Raw genomic sequence first — 24,569 nt, 5'->3', positions numbered from 1 at the left:
AGGGCAACTGCACGTCATAAGTTGATCGAGATGTATAAAAATAACTGTGTAGGTATGTATGGGGGGGGGCGTCTACGCTCTAATTTTATCTCGAGAATGGGGGTTGATCCACATGGTTTCAAGGCAATTTTTGTAGTATTTACCTACCATTACTTTTCGCTGTATAGGAGGGGGTTGAAAAATAATTATTTTTGCATAATTTTTAAAACCAATTTTTGGATTATCAGTTTACACCGAACCACCAATTTTTGTGCCAATCAGCCAAGCGGACTGAGTCTGAGCCAGGACAGACGGACAGACGGATAGACGAACAGACCGACGTATGACGAAACTATAAGGGTTCCTAGGTCTACCTAGAGGTTACAGAACCCTAAAAATAAGACTGGTAAATAGTAGCTCAACGGTAACGCATCCGCTTCTTACTAGATAGACCTGGTTTGAATACTTACAGAGTGATATTATTATAATCATGAAGAACGATGTCGTATTAATATTTAAGAGAATGACTAGGTAGGTAGTAGAAAAATAAGATTTGCCTATCTGTTACAAAAAAACTGAGTTGACCTATGAAGGCCTATACCTTTATTCAATGGCCGAGGTTTGAAATGATAAGTTGGAATCGCAAACTTATATTTTCTTATTACTGAAAATAACTAACCTTTTACCTACAATTATGAAACCTGAACTTAGTTTACCTTAAAGTACAAATTCCGCGGTGGGATGCAAAATGACCAGAATACTTACCCCACCAGATTTCGCCCAATTTCACTCGGCTACTTAATTCGTTCTGGGACTTAGTTTCGTACCGGATGTAATTAAGGCAACTTTCCGGATTAAGTCCGTTGTTTTTCGGCCACCACACTTTAGCTTTAGCCTCCCTGACCCCTGGGCGGCCTGTAGGCCGGTGGAAATATTAGAGAAGTGGAAAAATATAAGGGTCACCATCTGCTGGTCAGTAAAACAACGTTTTTCGGGTAGATATTTTGGCTGTTCCGCCCTTTAGACAAAGTTACTAATTTTGTTGTTAGAGATTTGTTTTTCGGTGTCGTAATTATTTTGGCGGCTTGTTTATAGTGGTGGCGCCGCTATGTATGTGCGGCGGTTTCGTGAACTAAAACTAATCAGGAGCTGCCGGGAGGGAGTGCTTCAAAAGTTTTCTTTTTTTGTTTGTTTTTGTTGGTTTATATTATATTTATGGACAATGAAAGCCATCAGTTACCAAATTTGGCAACCGCTACGAGGCTATATGTATACCTATTTATCATTTAAAATAACCGATGCGGTCAATTTAAGGATACACGTTTACATGAAGCTTCTTCTTCTTCGATCGTGTGAATGCACTAAGCTAACTTCCTCCAGTGTTTTGCTACTCTTATTGCGAGATCATTGGCCTTCATCAGGTCTCCTTGACTGCACTTTGGGGCATTAGGACACTCTAAAAGATGTGACGTAGTCTGGAGGCTTCCGCAACTGCATAAAGTGCTGGCATTGGCTGGGAGCACTAAACATACATGAAGCTTAGATAAAAAGATAAAGATAAAAAACTTAAAACTTAAAATGCGTAATAATTTTCATAACTAGCGAATAAATGTGTCGTTGTATTTATTCCTCATATTCTACTTTTTGGAAGAAGATAAAAGCAATTCAAACGTATTAGTCAATATATTATACCAAGGGAAGGAAGATAAAGAACTTCTCTAACGATAAGATAAATAGGTAATACCTACCTACCTTACGGGCATTTTTCATGAAATTGTTCCACCATATCAGCGTAAACTGTAAATTTCACATCATTGGAAGGCTTTGAAGGTTACGGTTACGAGCACACGGTGTTGAGAACTTATACAGACCCAAAACATTCATATTTCGGGGAAGCCCATGTAAAAATAAACCTTGTCAATAAAACATGAGTACATAGGTAAATAAAAATATAAGCGCCAGTATCTTACAAGTCTCTAAACGTGCCTTGTGAAAAAAAACAAAGAAATTCAGTCGAATGCTCACCATAAATTGTGCGGCCCAGGGGATCCGAGTTTGCATGCCAGCCTAGTAGGGTGACCATATGGGGTATTAGTTCAGGAATATTCTATTCTATTCTATGTGGGGGTGTAAGTACCTGCACATGGCTCTCTCGAGTGGAACCTTTGTGCATATCCCCAAGGTCTAAACTGTCTTCCTAACCACCACGCTGGTCCACTGCGGGTTGGTGGGTTCACATATCTAGATTTAGCAAATCTAGATATGTGAAAACGAATGTGAAATGCAGGTTTCCTCACGATGTTTTCCTGCACCGTTAGAGCGATGGTATACATTATAGTTAAATTCAAAGAACTCATTGGTACATGTCAGCGCCGGGATTCGAACCCGCATCTCTGGCGGGAGAAGCGAGGGCTTGCCCGACTGAGCTACCACCGCTCTTTAACATTATTCGATCGGGACTTACAATGCAAAGTGAGAGAGAAATAGGTAGTTACTTACATGTTTTTTTTATGTTTTTTTTAAAGACGTTCTTCGGATTGAAAGTCAAATATACTACCAGCTCTTTCAGGCTAAACAATATCATTACCTATGTGATTTTATGTATACACCAGGCTACACAGAATCTGTTTTAGTTACATAATTATTATAAACACGCAGCCTTATCGCTTGAAGCGATGTTCTAACTACTGTCACTTTATTACGAGTACCATTGAAATATAATTTAAGTTAAATGAACCTTAAATTTAATAATTAAGAATATCCGATGATCGCTAAAGATTACAGAACGAAGTCTTCGGGTCTCGATTTAAAAAGAATGGAATCACAAGGCGTGGGACCAAGTCTGTCCACGAGTAGGCATAATAGCCAAATTAAAAAAGGCCATACTTAATAAATGGGCAGTAGTAGCAGTGGACATGAATGAGTTAACTAATGATGAATACGATGCGTGCGTTGCGTTGTCGAGTATTTACTGCCAGTTTTAATAACGTATGATAGTAACTGTCAGCTACCCATAGATAAATGATTGAAACTAGTAGTTAGTTAGTAAGTTCGTTACCATTTATAATCCTGGAACAATGGTCACCCTACGCCAAAGAATGCATTGTGTATGTGTGCGTTGCGTGTTCCACACATGGACGTTTAGGCACGTTTAGGGTGGTAGTGTACCTCGTACACGGGAATTTTTACACCGGCTCTGTAAACGTGTGTACCCCCCCCTCCTTCCCCCGCCTCACTACCCCGCACCCCCTATGATTTCCCCCCGGAGCTCGCTTACGGACAACAAAATGAAAATTTGCACTTAAAAAGTTTTATCATTCATTGCACCTTAATACCAACTTAAAAACACATTCGAACCTTATTTAAAGGGCCATCTTTTTTGAGCGTGCCTAAGAATTTTTCGTAAAATGAAACCATATATTTATACTAAAACGTTTATTTTTAGACGTAGGTATTCCATTTTATTTTAATGTTAAAAACTCACATTATAAGTAGGTAAATTTTGACGTGAATTACGAAATAATTTTTTTTTGTATCTTTGGCAAGTAGAGTAGAAACATACTTTTAGATAAGTAGGTAAACCAATAAAATATAATTGAATAAAGAAAACGCATACGCAACTTATAATAAAGAATAGTTATTTTAAATATTTACAATTAGTCAAGTCTCCTTAACTATGGCACTACAGTTAACATAGTATTTCGGTCACAAACATACTTTAGCCATTACATTTATACCTAGCACAACATTAAAATTAGCCTCCAAGCTTAGGAAAACGCAGAAACAACTTAAAAAATCTAAGTACAAAAATGCAAACAATTCAACACAGAACCAAGTCTTCATTATTATGAATAAGTTACCACATTTCAAACAATGATTCCAATACAAATCAATGCTGAAAATATGCTAAAAGGTAATCTGTAAAAATAAGTGCTATAGTGAAATCAACTTATCTGTACCTGTTAAAATTAACTTTACGCAATGAACGACCATTGAACTTCTAGTAAGAGCTGCAGTGGCAACCTGAGCTGACGTACTTAAAATGTTGGCATTCCCCAATTACAGATAACTTGGCATCACTACAAGCTAACGGGAACAGTTTAAGGCACTATAATTGGTCCTTCTTTATTCTCTTAGAGACCCAGAGATACGATGACACAATGTGGAGACCCACACGGTTCAGACAAAGTTAAGTTTGCAGCCGCCGAAAACTGTAGGCTTATCACGGGCTCAAGTGGGAATTTCGATACTATTTTCAATACTACACAAACATAATGGAAAAACAAATGTCACTTTTGGAACTAACAAAGCCAGTTTGTCAGTGACAGTTGACGATACGCAACATAAACGGAGGTTCGAAAACCTTATAGTCGCGATACTGAACGTTGTGAAATTTTAGGTCTCTAGGTCTCCGGAGTTTAAACATGGCGTCTGTCTATCTGAAGGACGACAGTCGGCTGGGCCCCTCAGTGGGTTCGAGGACGATGCGCTTGAAGCAGCCGTCGGGGAGCTGGTCCAGGATGTCCTTCACGTTGGCCACCTCCTGGCTCAGCTGGTCGTGCTCGTCCTGGTATTGCTTCATCCATCTGCGAGTTAATAGTGAATAAATAAATACACTCACACGCGGCCATCCGACCCCAAACTAGGCACCTGTGATATGGGTGTCGGACCGCTGATATATCTACACAAATACATAGATAGATACATAAACGACAACCGGACACAAGGAAAACAAAAAAGCTCATCACAAAGATTTTTGCTCTGGGTGGGATTCGAACCCGCAGCCCCAAGCTTCGGAAGCAGCTTCACTATCGCCATAGCTTCGGTGCCGCCGTAGCTAAAGTGGTATACAGGACGTAATAAATAGAAGTTACCTCTGATGGTTATTCTTGGCTTCAGTGAGGGATTTGATCTTCCCGTCCAAGTCGGCCGTCTGCAGTTCGATCTCGGCCGTGTCCAGACTCTCCTCTGCGAAATGAAACGGCATTACACTGACTGCATGAAAATACACACGCATTCGATCTCCATGAAGCTCCAGCGAGTCCATCGTTCGACCAATGATAAGTAAAGTTTTAAATAACAAAACCAACTTTGCAACAGAAACAAGTTTAGTGCAGTCCAAATGGCAACCATTATTCTTTGTAATTTTTGACACTGAAGTGGTACTTCTTATTCTTCTTCTATAATTAAGGGCTACCAATTAAAGAATTAAATAATGTACCATCTGAAACACGTTGCAAAGCTTTGTCCTACTCTACCTACGAATACACTCGCGAAAAGTTCCACTTAGAAATTGCCTTATTGTTTTAAGTTGGTAGGTAATATTCTGAAGCACTGTTATAAATGTACTTTAATATTTCAGATGTCTTATCCGTTTAGGAGTAATTTGGCGCTTTGTAACGAGAACTTTTTCATTGCTAGCTACACTCGATTTCACTGATTCGTTAAGATAACTCACGCAGCCGGTTCAAGGCTTCATCGTCGAGCGTGGGCAGGTTCTTGAGCTCCTCCATGATGACCCGGAGGTCCTCCAGCCCGCTGGTCACCTGCTTCTCGGCTTCCCGCGCGTCCGTGTTGGCTTGGGCCACCTGTGTGACAAGCGGCAATTATTGAATGGAAAACGTATGAGAAAATGCTTCTCCGGTTTAGTTGATTCGAAAGTTTAACTATAATTACCTACTAAAGAAGAAAACAGTCAAATAATACGCAAATTCTTACAAATAGCGCTTGGTAAGTAGCAAAACTTTTTTCTGCAGTTCAGGCTGTCTATAAAATATCTGTGCTTTGTAATTTCCCATGTTTTACGGATATAAAGAGCATACTAATTTAGGGACAGCGCGAGGGCGCCATTTTCTTTAGCTTTTGGCCCAGTCCTTACGCTATCGCTAGTAATAATTAAGGTTCTCCTAGTCGAATTTCGACCACGGCAACCAATGTCATTTGAGATTAGCCATCGGCCCGGGACTGGATATATGGTGCCCAAGTGTGTACGCAGTACACAAGAGCACTCTCTGTTCCATCAATCTCATAACCCAATGGGACAGATGGACCGACAACACTGGAGAGAGCTAGGCGGCAGGACCGACTGTTTCGGACATCATCGGTGATCATCCTTCTATAATTATAATTCAATTGTGTACCTTCATCTTGGCGTCCTTAGTGAGCTGCATGTTGTCGGCGGCCTGCGTCTCCAGCTCCTGGATCTGCTTGCCGGTCTCCTCCACGCGACCTGGATAGCCACATGAACGTTGTATACAGGGTGTGGGAATTGCTGAAGGGCTAGCACGGGGCGCGTTTAAGACCTGACAAAAGTATTGCACCGCGCTCACTCACATCGCGCAGCCTCAAGAGCGAGCGCTACCGAGAACGTTTGTCACGTCTTAGGTAATTGCGCCCTGTGTTAGCCATTCTGATGTTGACTCGAAAGGTTGAGTTAGGTGATCATCCCGAACTTAGTTTTCTTACGACTTTCTCTATGCTACTTATTTTATAGTGATAGAAGCTCCATAGTGCTATACAACTATCACTATAAACAAAACTATTGGATCACGTACTTTGATTTATCACAAACTTACCTGATAACTTCTCAGCCTCATCCTTCAGTTTACCAGCTTCGGTTCTAGCTGAAGATGCCTTCTTTTTAATTTCGTGAGCGGCCTATAAGACAAAAAGTAAGAATCAGATAGGACTTCATTTTAAAATATTGCTTCTAATTGTATTGTTTATTTATTGTGAGTTCAAGTTTCTGCTTTTGGGGCAGACGCGTTATACCTTACAGCTCTAACACAGCTCAGCTCAATACAGTATAAAGTGCATGGATAATTTATACATAATAAAGAAACCTATCAATCTCTTGCACATACCTCCGAAGCCTTATCAGCGTAGTCCTTCTGCGCTTGCTGGGCGAGATCGCGGGCGTCCCGCGCTCGGTCGCTGGCGGTGTTCAGCTCCTCCACGATGTTGGAGATGCTGTCCTCAGCCGCAGCCACCTTCGCCTGAACCGTGGGCACGTCGAGCAGAGCTTGCTCCGCTTGCTGCCGGGACTCTGTCACTTGGTCGCTGAATTCTGGTGAAAATTGAGTTGTGTTATGTGAAAAGAGAATCTTAATCTTAAATAACTAACAATGATATGAGAGATAATATCGTTTCCTGTTGTCTTTGGCAGCGGCGCCCGTAAGTCCGAGGGGGCTTATTAGGTATATCATCACGACCCATCACGTCATCACTGCCGGGGCACGGGTCTTTAGGCCTTTTTATATAAACAATAGTAAACAGATCGATCTGCAACGGCCTAATCTATAATCCTTGAGTTCTTGAGACTAGAACTTGAAACGCCGTTTTCCCCGCATTCGTACTTCTCCACTTCAAGGGCAACTATCAAGTTATTGGTTGCGGGACTAACCTTTCAATGTCTTATACTAACCTTTCAAGGTCTTGTAGATCTCGTTGGCGTCCTTGAGCGTGTCCTTGGTGAGCTCCACGTCGTTCTTGGCCAGCGCCTGCAGCTCGTCCAGGCGGGTCAGCAGCTCGTTCAGCTCGTCTTGTCTGAGAATGTAAGGACCATGTTCAATAGAGTGCAGGGGTGTTGCAATGAACAGAGCATCTACGAAGTCTTAGTATGGGTAGATTTTATTATATCGTACAGCTGTTAAACATATGATTTCCTTAAAAAAATATGATGATGAGAAGTCTTATTATTACGATATGAGATTTTCCTGTTTAGCCTTTGTTCTACTTTGATTATAAACAAAGTAGTTATGTTAGGAAATGTTACATGAAGGAGTACGTACAGTAGAACTATTAATTCATGACATTAATGTTTGAGGAACTAAGGGCTGATTTTTCAATAGTCAGATAAGTGTTATCTGAGGAGTAAAGTTGTTGCTGTCGCATCTGACAGATTGTATTAGACAGGGACAGTAACAGTTTTATTGATAACACTTATCTGACGATTGAAAAATCAGCCCAACTCATTTTTCGTTACAAAAGAAGTTTTAAACCACAGACGGACGTTTGTGTTCTAAACAATGTTCTACCTGTCATGGCCCTGGTCGAGCAGCTCCCGGCCGTGCCTGACGGCCTCCTCGAGGCTCTGCAGCGGGCCCAGGTTCTCTTCCTCCAGCTTCTTCAGCTTCTCGCTTAGCTCGTCGATCTGAAGGGTGGATGTATATTATTATCTGAGAAACTTAGTTCTATGTACTTTACCGACTAAATATTTTATTCATCAATGAAAGCTATAGATCGCCTCCAGTGGCGTGTTTTTGGAGAGGCCTACGTCCAGCAGTGGACGGCTATAGGCTGATGATGATGATAATGATAAATATTTCAGGACTCAAGTGAAACTTCCAACCACTGCGCCGTATGTTGCATACTGTTCTAAATTATCTGAGACACCTAATCATTACAAACGTACCTTCTTATTCAACTCCTTAGCGCTCCCCTGGATATCCTGGAGTTTGTAGTCAGGGAGGATGGTCCTGTTGACCTCTGCATATTGGTCCAGGGCCTCTTCGTAGACCGTCTTGGCCCTCTTCAGCACCTGTTCTGCCAGTTCCGTCATGCTGCTCAGCTTGCCCTTGGCTCCGTCGAGCTCGTTGGCCAGAATTTGCACTTCCATACTGATGGTGAATTAGAGTGAGGGTGTGTTAACAATTTGATCAAGTAATAAAAATGATTATTTAATGTAGTTATTCATTAAGTATTACTGTAGATAGTTGGGAAGAAGCCGAAAGACCTCCATCGTAAAGGATCGTGTTTGGGTTCAGTCTATTCGGTTCGAAACTAAAATAGGTCACCTATTGTTAATAAAAAAAAAAAATAGTCCACCAACCTAATATTAGCCTGCTTGTTGATGCCGTCCTTGGCCAGTGTGTTGGCAGCCAAGGAGGTGTTGTGAGCTTTGTCAGCGATCTCCTTGATGTTCTTGGCCTCGTTTTCCAGTTTCTCTGCCATCAGTCTGGACTCCTTGGCCAAGCTGGACATATCCACCGACTGTTTGCCAAACTGCTCCGATCTGTTTCTGGCCTTAGCGAGAGCCGCTGCGCCCTCGCCGTCCAAGTATTCTAAGGCGCTCTGTTGGAGAGTATGTTTTAGGTTACTTATCTTGTGCTGCTTCAGTTCACATATTTTGCATTCTGATAAATTGTAATGTATGTATCTCTTATTTGGTTTATGTATAAGTGGAACAAATAAATTTAATGTTTAATTCAGCTCTCTACCGTTTGAAGCTTGATTGTCAATTGATTTCCGAAAATTTAACGTACGTTGGTGCTCACTTACGTTAATTTCCTTCTGGGCGGCCTCGATGGTGTCTTCGGCCTTGGAGATGTTGCCCATGCTCCTCTCCACGGCGTCCTTGCCCTCGTAGCTGCCGGCGTCCACCTTCAGCAGCATGTTCCTGGAGTTTGCATTGAATTAGGAAATGGCTGATCTTGTCAAGAGCATTAAATTTTTAAGGGATCTCTCTTGGTTAAATATAGGAAAATTATTACAAATGCTTTTTATTGACCGTGAATAACGTTTAGAGGTTTTACTCGACTTGATGAGGACACTTGTCTGTCTCCATATAGTTGAGACCTTAATCACGACCCATCACGTCCCCACTGCTAAGGCACGGGTCTCCTTCCAATGAAGGGTTATAGGCCTCGTCCACCACGCTGGCCTAGCCCGAATTGGTGGAACCTAACACAAGCAAGCTTGTGCTGAGAGAGTTGAGACCTTACATCACACCTGTCTTAACAAACCCCTCTACCTGATATCAGCGATCCTGTCTCCCAACTCGCCCAGGGTGTCAGTGACGGAGCTTCCCCCAGCTCCCTCCTCCGCCGTCGCGTCAGCCACCAGCTGTTCGATCTCGGCCCGGACTCGGCGCAGCTCGTTGTCGAAGTCCGCGTTCTCCACCACCGTCGGCGCCTTGGAGATCTTTGACAGGATCTGCGGGGAAAAGGTTTACTGTGAAGTTCTTCTTAGAATTAGGAGCTACAAGATGGGTGCAAAGAACGGCCTTTCGTATGTTTTTCTTTAAGACCGATCTAAAGAAAAAGTAAGCCGAGTGACTCTGGGGGTCATTCTGGACCACTTTTGTTCAGCAACTTATGAAAATCCATGTTTTTTCTTTGAAACACCACTTGACTCTATGGGCACAGCAAGTGTTTCATTTCGCAACCTTCAAAGTCCAAGAAATAAACTTTTTCAGGATGACCATCCTATCGAATACTTTTCGACTTACTAACTCGATTTGCTGAATATTTTTTTTCTCGTATAGGTACATAAATGTATATTATTTCCTTACCTCATCCAGCTCCTTGAGTTCTTGTCTGTGTTGGTCCACGGCTTCTTGCACGAGATTGTAGCAGGCAGGGCAGTCCTCACAGCCCTGGCCGTCACCACGACGCTTCTTGTTTTCCATACACCTGAATAAAATGATGATATCATCAACATACGCCATTGTATAGAATCTCAATTTTCTAAACCTCAAAACGATAGGTATGTACATAATGTTTATTGCATGGATTTCAGAACATTCAAATTCTAACACCTATTAGCTGCTGGTGAAAACGACCGATATCCTTGTGGAATGCAGCTTACATAGTGGTGTTAAAAAGTGCATTGTACTCATTCAAAAACGTCGATACAGCTCGCGACCTATCATCATTGGCCACAGCATCTTTATAGATATCGATATCTATCATGTCTATGCGGCTGAGTCTCTGGATACCCTTTTGGAGATTGCAGTCATGTAGTTATGTGTATATCAGTAATTATCAGTTGTCATGTATATCTGGATGGCATCATCATCTTTTACCTGTCACACCGTCTTCCCTCCACGTTCTCCTGGCAGGAGCACTGTCCGTTGACGTCGCACTGGTAGTTGGTGGAGCCCCACTCATCACAGTCGCAGTCGCTGCAGCCCTCGATGGAGAATCCGTAGTGGTACGGCTTGCATTGGTCGCAGTGGGCACTAGAAACATCATTTTAAGTGTTAGGCGATACTGTTTTTACCCCAGACGGAAAACGGTGTTGTAAGTTTAAAGTGTGTATTGTGCATCTCCCTATGGTGTGGGTACTAAATGGCTGAACCGATTCCAATTTTGTTTTTTAGGGAGATTGATGATGTTACAGCGAGTGTTTTTATTTTTAGTCATATTTTATCAAAGTTAGAGTAGCAATTCAAAAGTTATGCAACTTATTGTATTGTCCACATAGCAAATTTTATGTAAGGGATATTAATGAATTGCGATATAACGTTTTGACGACTCGGAACTGTGAAAAGGTCTATCAGGGATATTCATGAATTCCAATACAATGTTTTGACGACCCTGATCTGACAAAATCTCTTTTGTAAATCCAAACCAAATCTGCATTTTTGTTTCTGTTATTACCGTATTACGAGTTATCTTTATAGAGTTGTAAGAGAAGTTACCCAGTGATGCCAGGCTTGCAGTAGCACTGTCCGGTGTAGGCGTTGCATGTGGAGTTGTAGGCTCCCTCGAGGTTGCAGTCGCACGCCTTGCAGCCCTCGCCCGAGTTGATGTCGTAGTAGCCGTCCTGTAGTCAATATCATTATCTACCTGGGAGACTTGAAAAAGTTTTGCATCGTGCTCACTTTGATCTAGCTTTAAATACGCCCCGTGCTAGCCTTTCTGAGCAATATACCTAGTAGACAGAGGGCACTAGAGTCGTAAGTAGTGGATTCTGTAAAAATACTGTTGAGATCTGGAAAATTGGGTGTGTGGTTAGAGAGCTAGTTTTCACACCAAAGGTCATGGTTTCCGTAAATTCCTTGGAAGCTTGCGAGGCCTATCTAGCAATTAAAAACTCAATCATAGAATATGTTTTTGATGCGATTTTTTTTCTGAGTAACTACGAGTAAGTATAATATACGATGTTTGTACTAAGCTTTTAGATCGTGTCGCGAACTTTAGTGTTCGGTGCCTACTAGGTATGTAGGTATTTTCCTTACCTCACACTTGTCACAGTTCCGCCCGATGACGTGGGGCCTGCACGAACAGTATCCGGTCAGTCCGTCGCACTCCGGTGGCCCCTCCTTCAATAAAAAAAACATACTGTATTAGGAAATCTGTGAGCATTTGGGTGTAGGCTTTTCGGTAATAAAATTATTATGTTTGTGAAAAGATTAGAGACTGTGAAATCCCAAAGGAAAATTAAAGAAGAATTTGGTCCATCTTCTCGTTAGAGAAATAGTTAGTATGTTCCTTGTGCTCTGCTATTAGAGTCTTGAGAGATAAATATATGGGAGTCTGCGGCAAAAAAAACCTTACTCCACTTAGATGGCATTTATCTACTTATTTTCTATAATAGGGTTAGGTTTCTTTGCCCCGAGACTTCACGATGCTTCTAAGATTGTGGATGCTTGTACAGTATAAGGCAGATAAATCTGACCCCTCTCAGAAGCATTGTTACTATGAGAGGGGGGTCAGGTTTTACTGCACATGACCGTTGACCGTACCTTGCTCTCAATAGTCCCAAGCTCATGGCAACCACAAGGCTTGCAGTCACCCTTTTTCTTCTGATCCAAGGCATCTCCGTAGTATCCTGATGACAAGAAAATTTATGTTCTATTTATTTTGTTATAAGTTCCATCTAGTTTAGAGAGCTTGAATTTCATGAAACAAAAGTATATTTCAGGCTTCTATCGAATAGGCAGTCAAAGCTTGTATTGCCGGTATCTACAGGGTGAGTTTGTTTAAGAAGATAGAAGTTCCGTCGGGTAAACATAGATGGCAGAATCGCCTTCTATGTGATGTTGGTGCGGTGACAAAGTAATCTGAAGAAATATGGCACCAACTTCAAAAAAGAACAGTGTAGCGAGCATAGGATTCGATACTATTTTGGAATCTACACGAAGGGTCACTTTTACCAAACGCTAAACGTATTTAAATCAAATTTTAAATACATTTTGTACTAACTGACAGACGTATGACAGGCTACTAAATACGTTTAGCGTTTGGTGAAATTCCACCTAACATATGGAAAAAACAAATATCACTTTTGGAACTAACTTTGCCTTACATTTTGACCGTGACAGTTGACGATACGCCACCTTAACGGAGGATCGAAACTTGTGCTGGCGACTCAGTTCCTGCTTAGGTATATTTTTTGTACTGTCATCTAGAATTGGTGTATAACTGAAATTATTTCTTACATTTAAGTGGTTTTTTGAAGTCGGTTTTTTATTTTTTATAATCATATTTTATTATATTGTTTTTAGTTTATTTTTAATAATAATAGTCAATCAAAAGTAAGATGCAAATAAGTCCTGCTAGTCTTTCCGAATCATTCAAGCCTAAACACGAGGTAGTTGCTATAGCTATATAGGTACCATTGAGGAGTTCTCTCGACTGCCTTCCATTTCCATCATCAGATCAGTTCAAGGTCAAGGTCACCATCATATTTTTTTGTTATAAGAACTATATTTACGTTCTAAATTTCATTAGAATCGGTTGATAAGTACCCAAAATGGAAATTCATACCTTGTTTTTACCCACCCTAGGAGGTGAAATAAAATTATGAAAAATATGGACCATCTGGTATCCTAATCCAATACGTCAAAAAAAGAATTTTCAAAATCGGTCCATAAACGGCGGAGTACTCGGTGAAAATACATAATAAAATATAGGGTGGGCCAGTGAAAAGTTTAAATTTAAAAAATTCACAGAAAAAAAACTATAAGAAATATTTCAAAAAATCTTTTTTTAACATAACGTCAGTAGTCGTTTTTTTTTGAAATAATAATATTTTTCATATGACCACCGTCGCGACAGTTTTATTCTATGATTTTTTTAAATTTAAACTTTCCACTGGCCCACCCTGTATATACATGATATATATATATATACAGGGTGTTGCAAAAAGGGTATACTAAAAAAAAATATTTTCCTATAGTAAGTTCGGGTTGAGATGCTGCCGGAGAAGTCTTCACCTGCTGAAGCCACCACCGCATCTCCGGAGGCCACCACCACCACCTCGGAGGCCACAAACAGCATCCCGCTGGCCACCACTGGACTCTCGGGGACCACCACCATCCTCCCGAGGGCCACCACCACCTCGGAGGCCAAAAACAGCATCCCGCTGGCCACCACTGGACTCTCGGGGACCACCACCATCCTCCCGAGGGCCACCACCACCTCGGAGGCCACAAACAGCATCCCGTTGGCCACCACTGGACTCTCGGGGATCACCACCAGACTCTCGGGGACTACCACCATCCTCCCGAGGGCCACCACCATCCTCCCGAGGGCCACCACCAGCCTCCCGACGGCCACGCCATCCTCAAGGGTCATCCAGAGTAAATCGGCTACAGCAGATGTTTTTCCGACCTCCAATAATAAATTACATAGGATACCCACCTATGCTCAGGCAGCTAGTAGAATAGTAGGTAATAAGCAGTTACCTAAGATGTCACCCCCTTACTTGACAAGGCTTACTACTGATACAAGTAGTAGCAGTTCAGCCAAGGATTACAGCACAGTTGTATACTCCGATAGGCTTGGCAAGGATTTCGGGCACATGTTGGGTAATCATGTAACTGGAAATGTTGTTAATCATTGTTACCCAGAACTTTCATTCGCACAAATAGTACAACTGATTTCAGAGAGGTCGTACACCGAAAAAACTACTATATTAATTATGGTGGGAAATAGTTTAGGTGTGTCAAATTCTGATATAAATAGAAGTTTTGCTATATTAGAAAGCATTCCTGCAAAACATATATTTGTTTGTGCATTTCCTTATTCTTGCACACTGCCTGACAAATACAATTATATGACATGTAGCCTAAATAAAAATATGTACAATGCGTGTTATAAATCTGACTGTATCAATTTCTTTGATACTAATTTGTATGTAGATAATTTTAAGTTGACCTGGGACAGTTTATTTCTGTCCTTAAATCAGAAACGACGTTTAGCTACAGAAGTAGCTCCTCTTATTAACTCAGTTATAAGCATTATAACGAAGAAAACTTGTGTCCCTATTGACACCGTCAGTAGTAATACTGAAAATAGTACAGTAGATTTAAATTAGATTTTCAGACAACGGGAGAGCATCATAGCGTTGATATAAAGATTGATTCAGTTCACTGCTCTCTCGGCTCAAAACTATCGAAGGACAAGACATTTAAGAATGAATTTAAATTGGTACATCAGAATATTCAGAGTATTTCTTCTAAATTGTTAGAAATAGAACTATTTTCGGAAAAATTTAACATTGATTGTTTATGTATCACAGAACATTGGTTAGACGAGAATAAAATGATGTTCCAATTAAAAAATTACAAACTTATAAGCTGTTTTAACAGAAATATCAACGAGCATGGTGGGTCACTTATATTTCTTAAAGAAAATTGTAAATGTAAAGAACGAAAGGATATAGTTGCTCTTTCTGTTAAACACCATATAGAAATTTCATGTGCAGAGCTTAATAAGTATATAATAGTATGTACCTACAGGCCACCTACTGGTGATTTTATTACCTTTGAGACTGTCATGGAGGATGTTCTAAGGTTAGCTTCCAATAGTAAAAAGGAAGTAATAGTGTGTGGTGACTTTAATGTTGACCTATTAGGTGACTCTCCTAATAGGTCGAAATTGTTGTTACTTTTTAAATCATTTAATCTTTTTAATGTTTTTCTGGAACCAACTAGAATTACACCCACGTCAGCCACTTGTCTAGATAACATATTCTGTAACTGTGAGTTTAAAGACAGTAGTGTGATTAATTGTCTGAGGTCAGACCACAGTGGGCAGACCATTACCTTAGTAAACACTGACAAGACAAATAAAACTAAGGTGAGATGCAGACCGATTACTACAAAGAAAATTGACAATTACTTGAAGAAACTAGACGAAAAACTTCCGAATGTTAAATTAGATTGCAATTCTAATGAGATGTATAGTAACTTGTTTAAGATAATAGCTGATGAGTTTGAGAGTAATTTTGAAACGAAGGAAGTTTTGATTGACAATAAAATTAAATTTTGTGACTGGGCTACAGAGGGTATTCGCAAAAGCAGGGCGACATTATATGATCTGTATGAGATGAAAACATTCATACTCCGACCTGACTTTCAATCTTATGTGAAGAAATATAGCAAGATGTATAAATGTGTCTGTCACTGTGCGAAGACAATTTTTATTAATAAGAAGATTAAAGACTCTGCTAACAAATCTAAGGCCGTTTGGACTATTATTAATAACGAAACGGGGAAGAATCGAACACGCGAGACAAATTTATCTTTGAAGGTAGGCAATGACATTATAACATCGAATGATGCGGTGGCGAGGGTCTTTGAAGAGTTTTTTACGAACATTCCTTTAGAGACTACGTGTAACCTGGATTCTTCGGCTGCAGCAGCTGAAACCCTGACGAAGGAGAACGCACCTTCAACCGATAAGGAATTTAAATTCAGATATATTAATACATTAACTATTATAAAAACATTTAAGTCATTAAATATGAAGAAAACTGAAGACTTGTGGGGAATGTCAGTTAAATTTGTTCTTTCTATTATTAATAAAATCGCCCCAATTTTGGCTAACATCTTTAATAAATGTATCGCTGAAGGTGTGTTCCCAGATCTTATGAAATTTAGTAAAATTATACCTCTGTTCAAAAGTGGGGATATGGAGGACCCTGCAAATTTCAGGCCTGTCTCGGTTCTTCCAGTTTTGAGTAAAATATTTGAGAGGGTCATACTCAGTCAGATGCTTTTGCATTTCAATGATGCTCGATTGTTTCATAGCCAGCAGTATGGTTTTACAAAAGGCAAATCAACAGCCGATGCCGGTACTGCGTTGATTAAGCACATATTTGACGCCTGGGAAGACCATCACGATGCTATTGGAGTCTTCTGTGATCTGTCGAAGGCGTTTGATTGTGTAGACCATCAGACTTTAATTTCGAAACTTAGATACTATGGAATAGGAGGAAAGGCTTTAGATTTGATATCTTCATATTTAGACAAGAGACAACAAAGGGTCGATATTAACAATACTAAATCACAGGGGGCTCATGTAAAAATAGGCGTCCCTCAAGGATCTATTCTAGGACCATTTTTATTCCTCATTTATATTAATGACTTGCCTTTTATGGTTGAAAAATTGACTAATATAGTTTTATTTGCTGACGATACTTCTTTGCTTTTTAAAGTTAAAAGAAGAGAAAATAATTTTAATGAAATTAATTCAATTCTATCTGACATACACGATTGGTTTACCGTTAATAATCTTCTATTGAATTCTAAGAAAACGAAATGTATTAAATTTACACTGCCGAATGTTAGACAATGCGATACTAACATTATTCTAGATGGGAATAAATTGGACCTAGTTAATGATACTGTCTTTCTTGGGATGACTATAGATTCAAAGTTACAGTGGGGACCTCACATTGAAAAATTGTCTGGAAGGTTGAGCTCCGCAGCTTTTGCTGTACGGAAAATTAGACAGCTGACCGACGTTGAAACCGCCAGATTAGTTTACTTTAGTTATTTCCACAGCTTATTATCGTATGGCATTTTGCTTTGGGGTAGAGCAGCTGATATTGAAACTATATTTGTATTACAGAAAAGAGCCATCCGCTCTATATACAAACTTGGTTCCAGGGATTCATTGAGAGAACTATTTAAAGAAATTAACATCCTTACAGTTCCATGTCAGTTCATTTTTTCCAATTTAATGTATGTACGAAAGAATATTTCAACTTTTGATACAATTGGCAGTAATCATGACATTAATACTAGGAACAAGCATAAGCTGGCTTTTCCAGCGATGCGTCTGGCGAAAGTTAATAAATCGTTTTTAGGGTACTGTATTAGATTTTATAATAAGCTTCCAGCAGAAGTTGCTCAAATGCCAGAGAATAAGTTTAAGTGTTACATTAAAGAGAAACTCAGTAAAAAAGCTTATTATAGAATTGATGATTACTTAGAGGACGTTAATGCATGGCTGTGATAAGTAGTTAGCTCTGCTCATATTATTATAATAATAATAATTAAGCTTATATGTACCTATTGTATACCAACTAGTTTTAAGTCTTTTTTTGAAAAGATGGCTCAGGAGTTTCTTGCCTCCGTTCTTCTCCTTAGACAGAAAGAGCCCCCCCTTATCCGAACGGAGAGTAATTTGTAAAAATTGACGTTCATCAGAAAATTTTATATTTGTACGATGAATAAAAAAATTTGAGTTTGAGTTTGAGAGTTTGAGTAAAAAGTCACGTGACCAACAAAGTTTCTATAGACAATGATTTTTTTTTCGCGAATTTTCAAATTCTGATTTCAGTTTCAGGCTTAGATATACCATGCTGCACATGTAGGTTTCGGCTTAGTATACCAATTTTGCAACACCCTGTATAAAAAAGATCCCGACGAATTGAAAACCTCCTCCTTTTTTTGACATTGGTACATGTCAGTGCCGGGATTCGAACCCGCATCTCTTGCGTGAGGAGGGGCGGGCGCTTATCCGACTGAGCTACCACGCCCCCATCATATTACGCAGAAAAGTGAAAGTATTTCTGAATAAAATTCTTCCAGTCTCCATTTTATAAGCTTAAGCACCACCTTTTATAAGGTATTTGCAACGCACAGATTTCAGGAGACCTCGATTCCGAGTAGTTATTAACTCTCACAATAGATGGCGATTCTGCCATCTATGTTTACCCGACGGAACTTCTATCTTCGTAAACAAACTCACCCTGTAGATACCGGCAATACAAGCTTTGACTACCTATTCGATAGAAGCCTGAAATAGACTTTTGTTTCATGAAATACAAGCTCTTTTAATTAGATGGAGCTAATATTATTATTTTAATAAGATTTTATTACGTAATTTTAAAATCTAAATTGACTCTACAATTTATTTTCTCCCCTCAACGCTTTATGGCAACGATGCCATAAACCGTTGATCATGATATTTTTGGTCTTCTTTACAATAGCTAAAGAGACCTTTCTTGTCAAAGCTGCAACTATCTTTCTGCTCCTACTATGGCTTTTTACCTCTGAACTGTTTTTGCTAGCACACTGCTCCAATACTAAATTTTTCGCAAGTCCAAGTGGGTCGCTTCACCACACACACACACCTTCACAAACCTCGAATCCAATATACTAACCGCTCAAGCACTTGTCACAATGGTCGCCAGCAGTGTTGTAGATGCACTTCAAACACTCTCCGGTGGTGCGGTTGCAGTTGCCCACAGCATTCAGGTCCACGTTCCCGTTGCACTGACACTCCTGGCACTCCTGGCCAGGCCCGAACTGGCCCAACGGGTCCCCGAAGTGGCCATCCGCGCATACTTCACATTTTGGTCCTGTGGAAGTTAATGGATTTGAGGAGATGCTGTAATGAGTTAATTGGGGAGACTGCTCTGTGCTGTTTCATCCGCCTATCTATTACATAAGAATTGAAGTGACATTAAAATTGGGAACCAATAAAATATTTGTAAGTTGCTCGTTTGGGAGTCCAACTAAACCTAGAACATGTAAGATAACTTTCAAATCTTACCAGCATACCCATTCGGGCAATCAGTGCAGACGATGCCACCGTCCATGAGCTGGATGCAGCCACTGTCCTTGGGACACGGACAGGGCTTGCAGTCTTCCGGAGTCCCGGCGATGGCGTTGCCGTAGTAGCCCTTGGCACAGAGCTCGCAGTTGCTTCCCGTCGTGTTGTGTTTGCAGATACAGAAACCTGATAGAGGTGGCAGGGGTTTAGAGACGGTAGAAGATAAAGGAGTCGTCTATCTGCGGGCAGGCATTAGCGTTTAAGGTGATAAAATGGCAGTATACATTAACTTCATAGCAATAGAGTAGAAATTTCCATGATATATTATGTATACCAACCGATAAGTATTTTTGCAAAGTTTTCCTTCTGGAAAGTTGCCCTCTTATGTCACTTATTACCAGTAGAGTACCACTTACCAGTAGAAGTGTCACAGATATGCGCGTGTCCATTGCAGTCGCAAGGAATACACCTAGAGTACGGGCCTCCATTGGCTGGCGAGTGCCTGTACCCTGGGGCACACTCCTCACAATAATCCCCGACATAGGCTTTCGGGCACGAACATTTCTCCACCCAGTTAGCTGGCCCGGAACCCTTCTCCCTGCCTTCTTTGGCGGTCTCCAACTTGAAGTTCATCAAGTAGCCGACACCAGCTCGGTTGTAGGTTCCTCTGACTTTAATGGCGGTGATATTTTGCAATACAGACATGAACTCGAACGTTGAGAGGGTGGGCGTCCAGCCGTAGCGAGAATCTTCGTGGAGACGGAACGTGTATTCTTGAGGCTATAAGGATAAAAATAAGGGTTAAGTACTCGTACTTACTTATTTATAATTGTTCATTATTTCTTGGTGTACAAGTGTAAAGTGTAATGTGTACTCTATTTTGGGCTATCATAGGCTTAGATTATTGACAGAATGTACATAAAATAGAGAGAAATATTTTTGTTGCTTCTTACACAATATAGGTATTGGTACCTGATCAGTTGGCTCTGGATTATTTTGACCGTAGATGTTCATAGAAATGGAAGTCTTGGCTCCTTCCAGGATGATATCTTGGGAAGATGGATAACCTCTGTCTTCACCCAGCCGCAGAGTGAACTTCAAGTCGTGGTTGTATGACGCTCGCTGGTCTCCAAGGAACTGTGGTGGTGCCGAGAAGTAGACCACTTCAGAGTTCTTGGCAGACACGGCTGGAAATGATTTTGAGAATAAATAACTTGTTTGTAGTCGCCGCTAGACAAAAAAACGTTACACATCAGGTGTTATCAGGAGATAAGTTGATGACACAAAATCGTAACCAATATTTTTTTGAACGAAGTGTTTTTAATTAACCTTATTATTTCAACTTATCGTAATCTCACCAATATTCTGCGTGTTAGCATTGAACTGCAGCGGCACTATGCTCCTGTGGTCGTCCTCTGCCTTCCACTTCTCGCTGTCCCGGATGAAGTGAGCACTGATGAGAGCAGCCTGGTACTTGGGCGCCGAGTCACACTCCGAGGAGTGGCCGAAGCAGAAACAGGGGGTGCACCCGAAGTCGTTCGTCAGGTCCAAGTTGAAGAAGCCAGGTTTGCATCTGAGTGAGAGAACGCGATGGTTAATTATTAGTTATTTTTATTTTGTTGATGGAAAGCCTCTTTCTATATCCTAACCAATGGTCAAAGATGGTCACTACTTCCAATCGAACTCCGCACCTCTCGCTCGGGCTGAAAGCTAAGCTTCTATACTTATCTACACAATATTCTACCTAAGAATCTAATAAGAAGCACTTTATCTACCTCCGCTGCGTTGAGCTCAATACATTTATTATCTTTGGCTACTATACTATACCTATGTAGTACAATATACCAATCGCAAACTTATTTTGAAAACTATTTTCTTAGACTCACTCTCTACAGCGCCTTCCTTCCACGTTCTGCTTGCACATGCAGACTCCAGACACCGGGTCGCACCGGGGCGTGTTCCCGTACGACCCTGACTCGTTGCACCCACAAGGCTTGCAGCCCTGAGTGGTGAACTCGTAGTGGTTCGGCTCGCACACGTCGCACTTGTCCCCCGTCACGCCGGGCTTGCACTGGCACTTGCCTTCCGAGTTGCATTGCAGGCTGCGGGAACCTGAATTGCAAGGTTACATTTATAAAAATACAATTATGATCAATATTACTGGTGCACGAAATGAGCTTCTACAAGAGACGTAGGTATCACCTGCTCCTTTTTTACACGTTGAGCGTACCCTGGACTGTCAGCGATTATCGCTTATCTGACTGTCGAATCCTTTTACCACGGTGACAGCCGCTAGATGGTCTCTAGTGATTCCTGTTTGTCATTGACACGCTAATAAGAAGCGGTACTGTGGACAGATTGTTACCCGCGACTCCTTGCAGGAGACCTTAGGCCTCGCAGTTCAGGTTATTGAATCATAACTGACAGTGAACTAGTCACCGATATACTAACAAGAAATACCTAGAAGAGTTACTGCGGGCCAATTGTTACATGTGACTTCCTGCCACGCCCTTAGGCTCAGCAGTTCAGGTAGTGGAACGATACCTGACAATGGACTGTATCTATTCGTTCCTCGTAAGTTCCTAACTCACCGACAGAGTTGCAGTTGCACGGCAGACACACGTCGCCGGCCGCCTGGAAGTAGTTCTCTCGACATCTCTCGCAGTTGGCCCCGTCCCGGTTCTCGGCGCACTCGATGCAATGGCCTCCGTGGCCCGTCCGCTCGTATAGCTCTTTGTCGAAGTAACACTTGTTGGAGAAACCGTTGCAGTTGCACGCTGCGGAGGAAGGGAAGGGTTAGTGTGACAAGGTGCTAATGAGTGGTGGCTTTATAGTGATTGGATGTTGTTGTTGTTGATACATTTATAATAAAAATGACGCCAGCCGTTAGTCTATTAGATATATTTAAATCTTATATCATCAATATTAATTTGGAAGTAACAGTAACTACTCACAATCTATCAACAGTTTTCAAAAACTATTTATGGGGACTTTTTAACACACCCGGATAAAATATAACAAACGTAGGTAGGTAGGTGTTATAGAACAAGTATTATAACAAATAGATACGCATTCGCATATTTATACAAAGTTCAAAATTTAACAATTCGCAGCGTAGCTATATCTACTACTCAAACTTACAATAAAAGTTAGCATATGCTATCAATGGTCAAACAAAACATAAAAACAGCACAGCAACAAGATGTTAGTTCCAACAATAAATAAAATAATGTAAGTACAGCTATAGAAAGCACAATGGGAAGACTGAACTAAAGCCATTCTTCATTTACAAAGATTTAAATTTAAGTCAGGAACAATAAGCCATTTCAAAAAAAACAGGTAGGTACCTCCCTAACTCCCTTTAGTCCCTATACATACTAATCTGGAATGAATGGATGGACTAAACAACTATGCACACTATGTCGGTAAGACCCATACAACTACACAGAGGTGTATCGTAGGACTGTTTATCAAATCATTATGATCACAAAAAAAATCCTCAACTGTACAAAATGACTTAAAATTTGTACCTAGCTATAAAAGTACATATCACAAAATAGAATTGTAATGTAATAGAGTAATCTATGAACCGAAACACAACTGATAGCGGTTCTTTGGCCGGTCGAAGCATTGCGTCATCATCAATTTCGACACGACTTATTATCTTCATTATACTATCGATAACTATACAAAGTTCACTCGCACAGCATCCTAATTTGGTGTTCTATCTCACCAAAACTTGGTGAGTATTGTACGGTCAAACAGTGAATTACATTTAGGTTTTTAATTCGCTTTAGATTAAAGGCGCAGCTGTTAGTTATGATTATGAATAAAGTCGCCTTTTAATAATATTTTATACAGAAATATGAAAATTTACAATATGATTGAAATCGCGTGGCTCAATGATTAGCAGGTATATTATAGTAGAGTCATTACGATAGGACACAGTTTACTTATACCTACTCGTAGTAAAAAAGTTAAGCATCTACAATGCACTTTGGGTAGAAAACTAGATGTGCAGTGTAGGCTACCTCACGATGTTTTCCTTCACCGTACGAGCATGTGATAGGGTATAATTCATGTACTTGCCTGGGTTTCATGGTATCAGAATATACTCCGCCTTGCAGAGTTTGAACCCACGTGTGCTTGAATAAAATGACAAGACCTTATCCGTTCATTGCTACGCTCAGCTCTAAATTATATTTCCTTCTTCTATTCCTATAACGTTAAAATTGTAACAAATATGTCGTGTTTACCTTTGCATTCGTGTACATTAGTCGGGGAGGCGCGCCCCCACGGCGCATCGTTGTAGAAGTCCAGACAGCGCTCGCACTCGCGACCCGCCGTGTTGTGCTCACATCTGCAATATTTATGTAGACTTTAGGCTTTGTTGTTTATGTCCAAAGGCGTAGGTTAACTGTAAGGGAAATAAAGTTAGATACAACCATTCAAGCCAAGGAAGCGACACGTATAAGATATTCATGTCATATTTCGGCGTACTCATTTGCATCATTGCATCATCAAGGTAAATTCACGAAAACGTGGTGGTTTACACTGTAGGCTTCCACGTATTCATAGAACTTACAAAGGGTGATAAGTTGAAACTCTGATAGCCAATATTCGTGTATCAAGCTGAGACGCCTTTCAACAAGTTATCTCTCAATACAGAAGTTTAATTATCTGTCCATTGATTCAATCTTTTATTCCTATACAACAAAAATAACACAACACCGACCTGCAAGCGCGGCTCCTCGACCCATCAGCGGCCTCCTGAGTGTCACACACAGACGCATGTCCATTGCACTTGCACCTCGCCCCGACGGCCACGTCAGCAATGGCGTACCAGTACGACTGCAGCACCTGCACGTCCCCGAAGATCTCGTCTCCGAACGTGTTGAGCCGGTCGAGCGAGATGCGCAGATCCGTCGCTGTCACCCATTCCTGCAAGAGTTGGGGGGATGGAGAGCCGAAGAAGTGATAGCTGTTGCACGCTCGGGAGCAATGACAAAGTTCCAGTAACATCATCATCAGCCTATAGCAGTCCACTGCTGGACGTAGGCCTCTCGCAAAGTA

The 24,569-nt window shown here is 40.8% G+C and overlaps 1 protein-coding gene across 1 annotated transcript in view; it reads right to left on the bottom strand.

Moving 5' to 3' along the window:
- Window positions 1-3,399: 3,399 nt before the first annotated feature.
- LOC105392046 (laminin subunit gamma-1) overlaps window positions 3,400-24,569 on the bottom strand; it is a 28,472-nt gene continuing 7,302 nt past the window's right edge. Inside the window, exons 6-31 of the mRNA XM_038121927.2 lie at window positions 24,232-24,437; window positions 23,753-23,856; window positions 22,088-22,273; window positions 21,383-21,608; window positions 20,855-21,069; window positions 20,469-20,683; window positions 19,913-20,276; window positions 19,497-19,682; window positions 19,105-19,302; window positions 12,449-12,534; window positions 11,942-12,025; window positions 11,402-11,526; window positions 10,784-10,939; window positions 10,271-10,391; window positions 9,731-9,912; window positions 9,259-9,376; window positions 8,810-9,051; window positions 8,393-8,597; window positions 8,016-8,131; window positions 7,403-7,524; window positions 6,843-7,045; window positions 6,555-6,636; window positions 6,120-6,208; window positions 5,438-5,567; window positions 4,854-4,947; window positions 3,400-4,565 (exon numbers count right to left, since the gene is read on the bottom strand). Of these exons, the coding sequence (XP_037977855.2) occupies window positions 4,415-4,565; window positions 4,854-4,947; window positions 5,438-5,567; window positions 6,120-6,208; window positions 6,555-6,636; window positions 6,843-7,045; window positions 7,403-7,524; window positions 8,016-8,131; window positions 8,393-8,597; window positions 8,810-9,051; window positions 9,259-9,376; window positions 9,731-9,912; window positions 10,271-10,391; window positions 10,784-10,939; window positions 11,402-11,526; window positions 11,942-12,025; window positions 12,449-12,534; window positions 19,105-19,302; window positions 19,497-19,682; window positions 19,913-20,276; window positions 20,469-20,683; window positions 20,855-21,069; window positions 21,383-21,608; window positions 22,088-22,273; window positions 23,753-23,856; window positions 24,232-24,437 (4,206 nt within the window). The 3' untranslated portion in view covers window positions 3,400-4,414. The remainder of the gene's footprint in view (window positions 4,566-4,853; window positions 4,948-5,437; window positions 5,568-6,119; window positions 6,209-6,554; window positions 6,637-6,842; window positions 7,046-7,402; window positions 7,525-8,015; window positions 8,132-8,392; window positions 8,598-8,809; window positions 9,052-9,258; window positions 9,377-9,730; window positions 9,913-10,270; window positions 10,392-10,783; window positions 10,940-11,401; window positions 11,527-11,941; window positions 12,026-12,448; window positions 12,535-19,104; window positions 19,303-19,496; window positions 19,683-19,912; window positions 20,277-20,468; window positions 20,684-20,854; window positions 21,070-21,382; window positions 21,609-22,087; window positions 22,274-23,752; window positions 23,857-24,231; window positions 24,438-24,569) is intronic.

Source organism: Plutella xylostella, chromosome Z, assembly GCF_932276165.1.
Source record: "Plutella xylostella chromosome Z, ilPluXylo3.1, whole genome shotgun sequence".
In the NCBI taxonomy this organism is placed as follows: Eukaryota; Metazoa; Arthropoda; class Insecta; order Lepidoptera; family Plutellidae; genus Plutella; species Plutella xylostella.
Note: the sequence above shows the minus strand (reverse complement) of the source record. Positions and strands in the feature narration are given on the sequence as shown.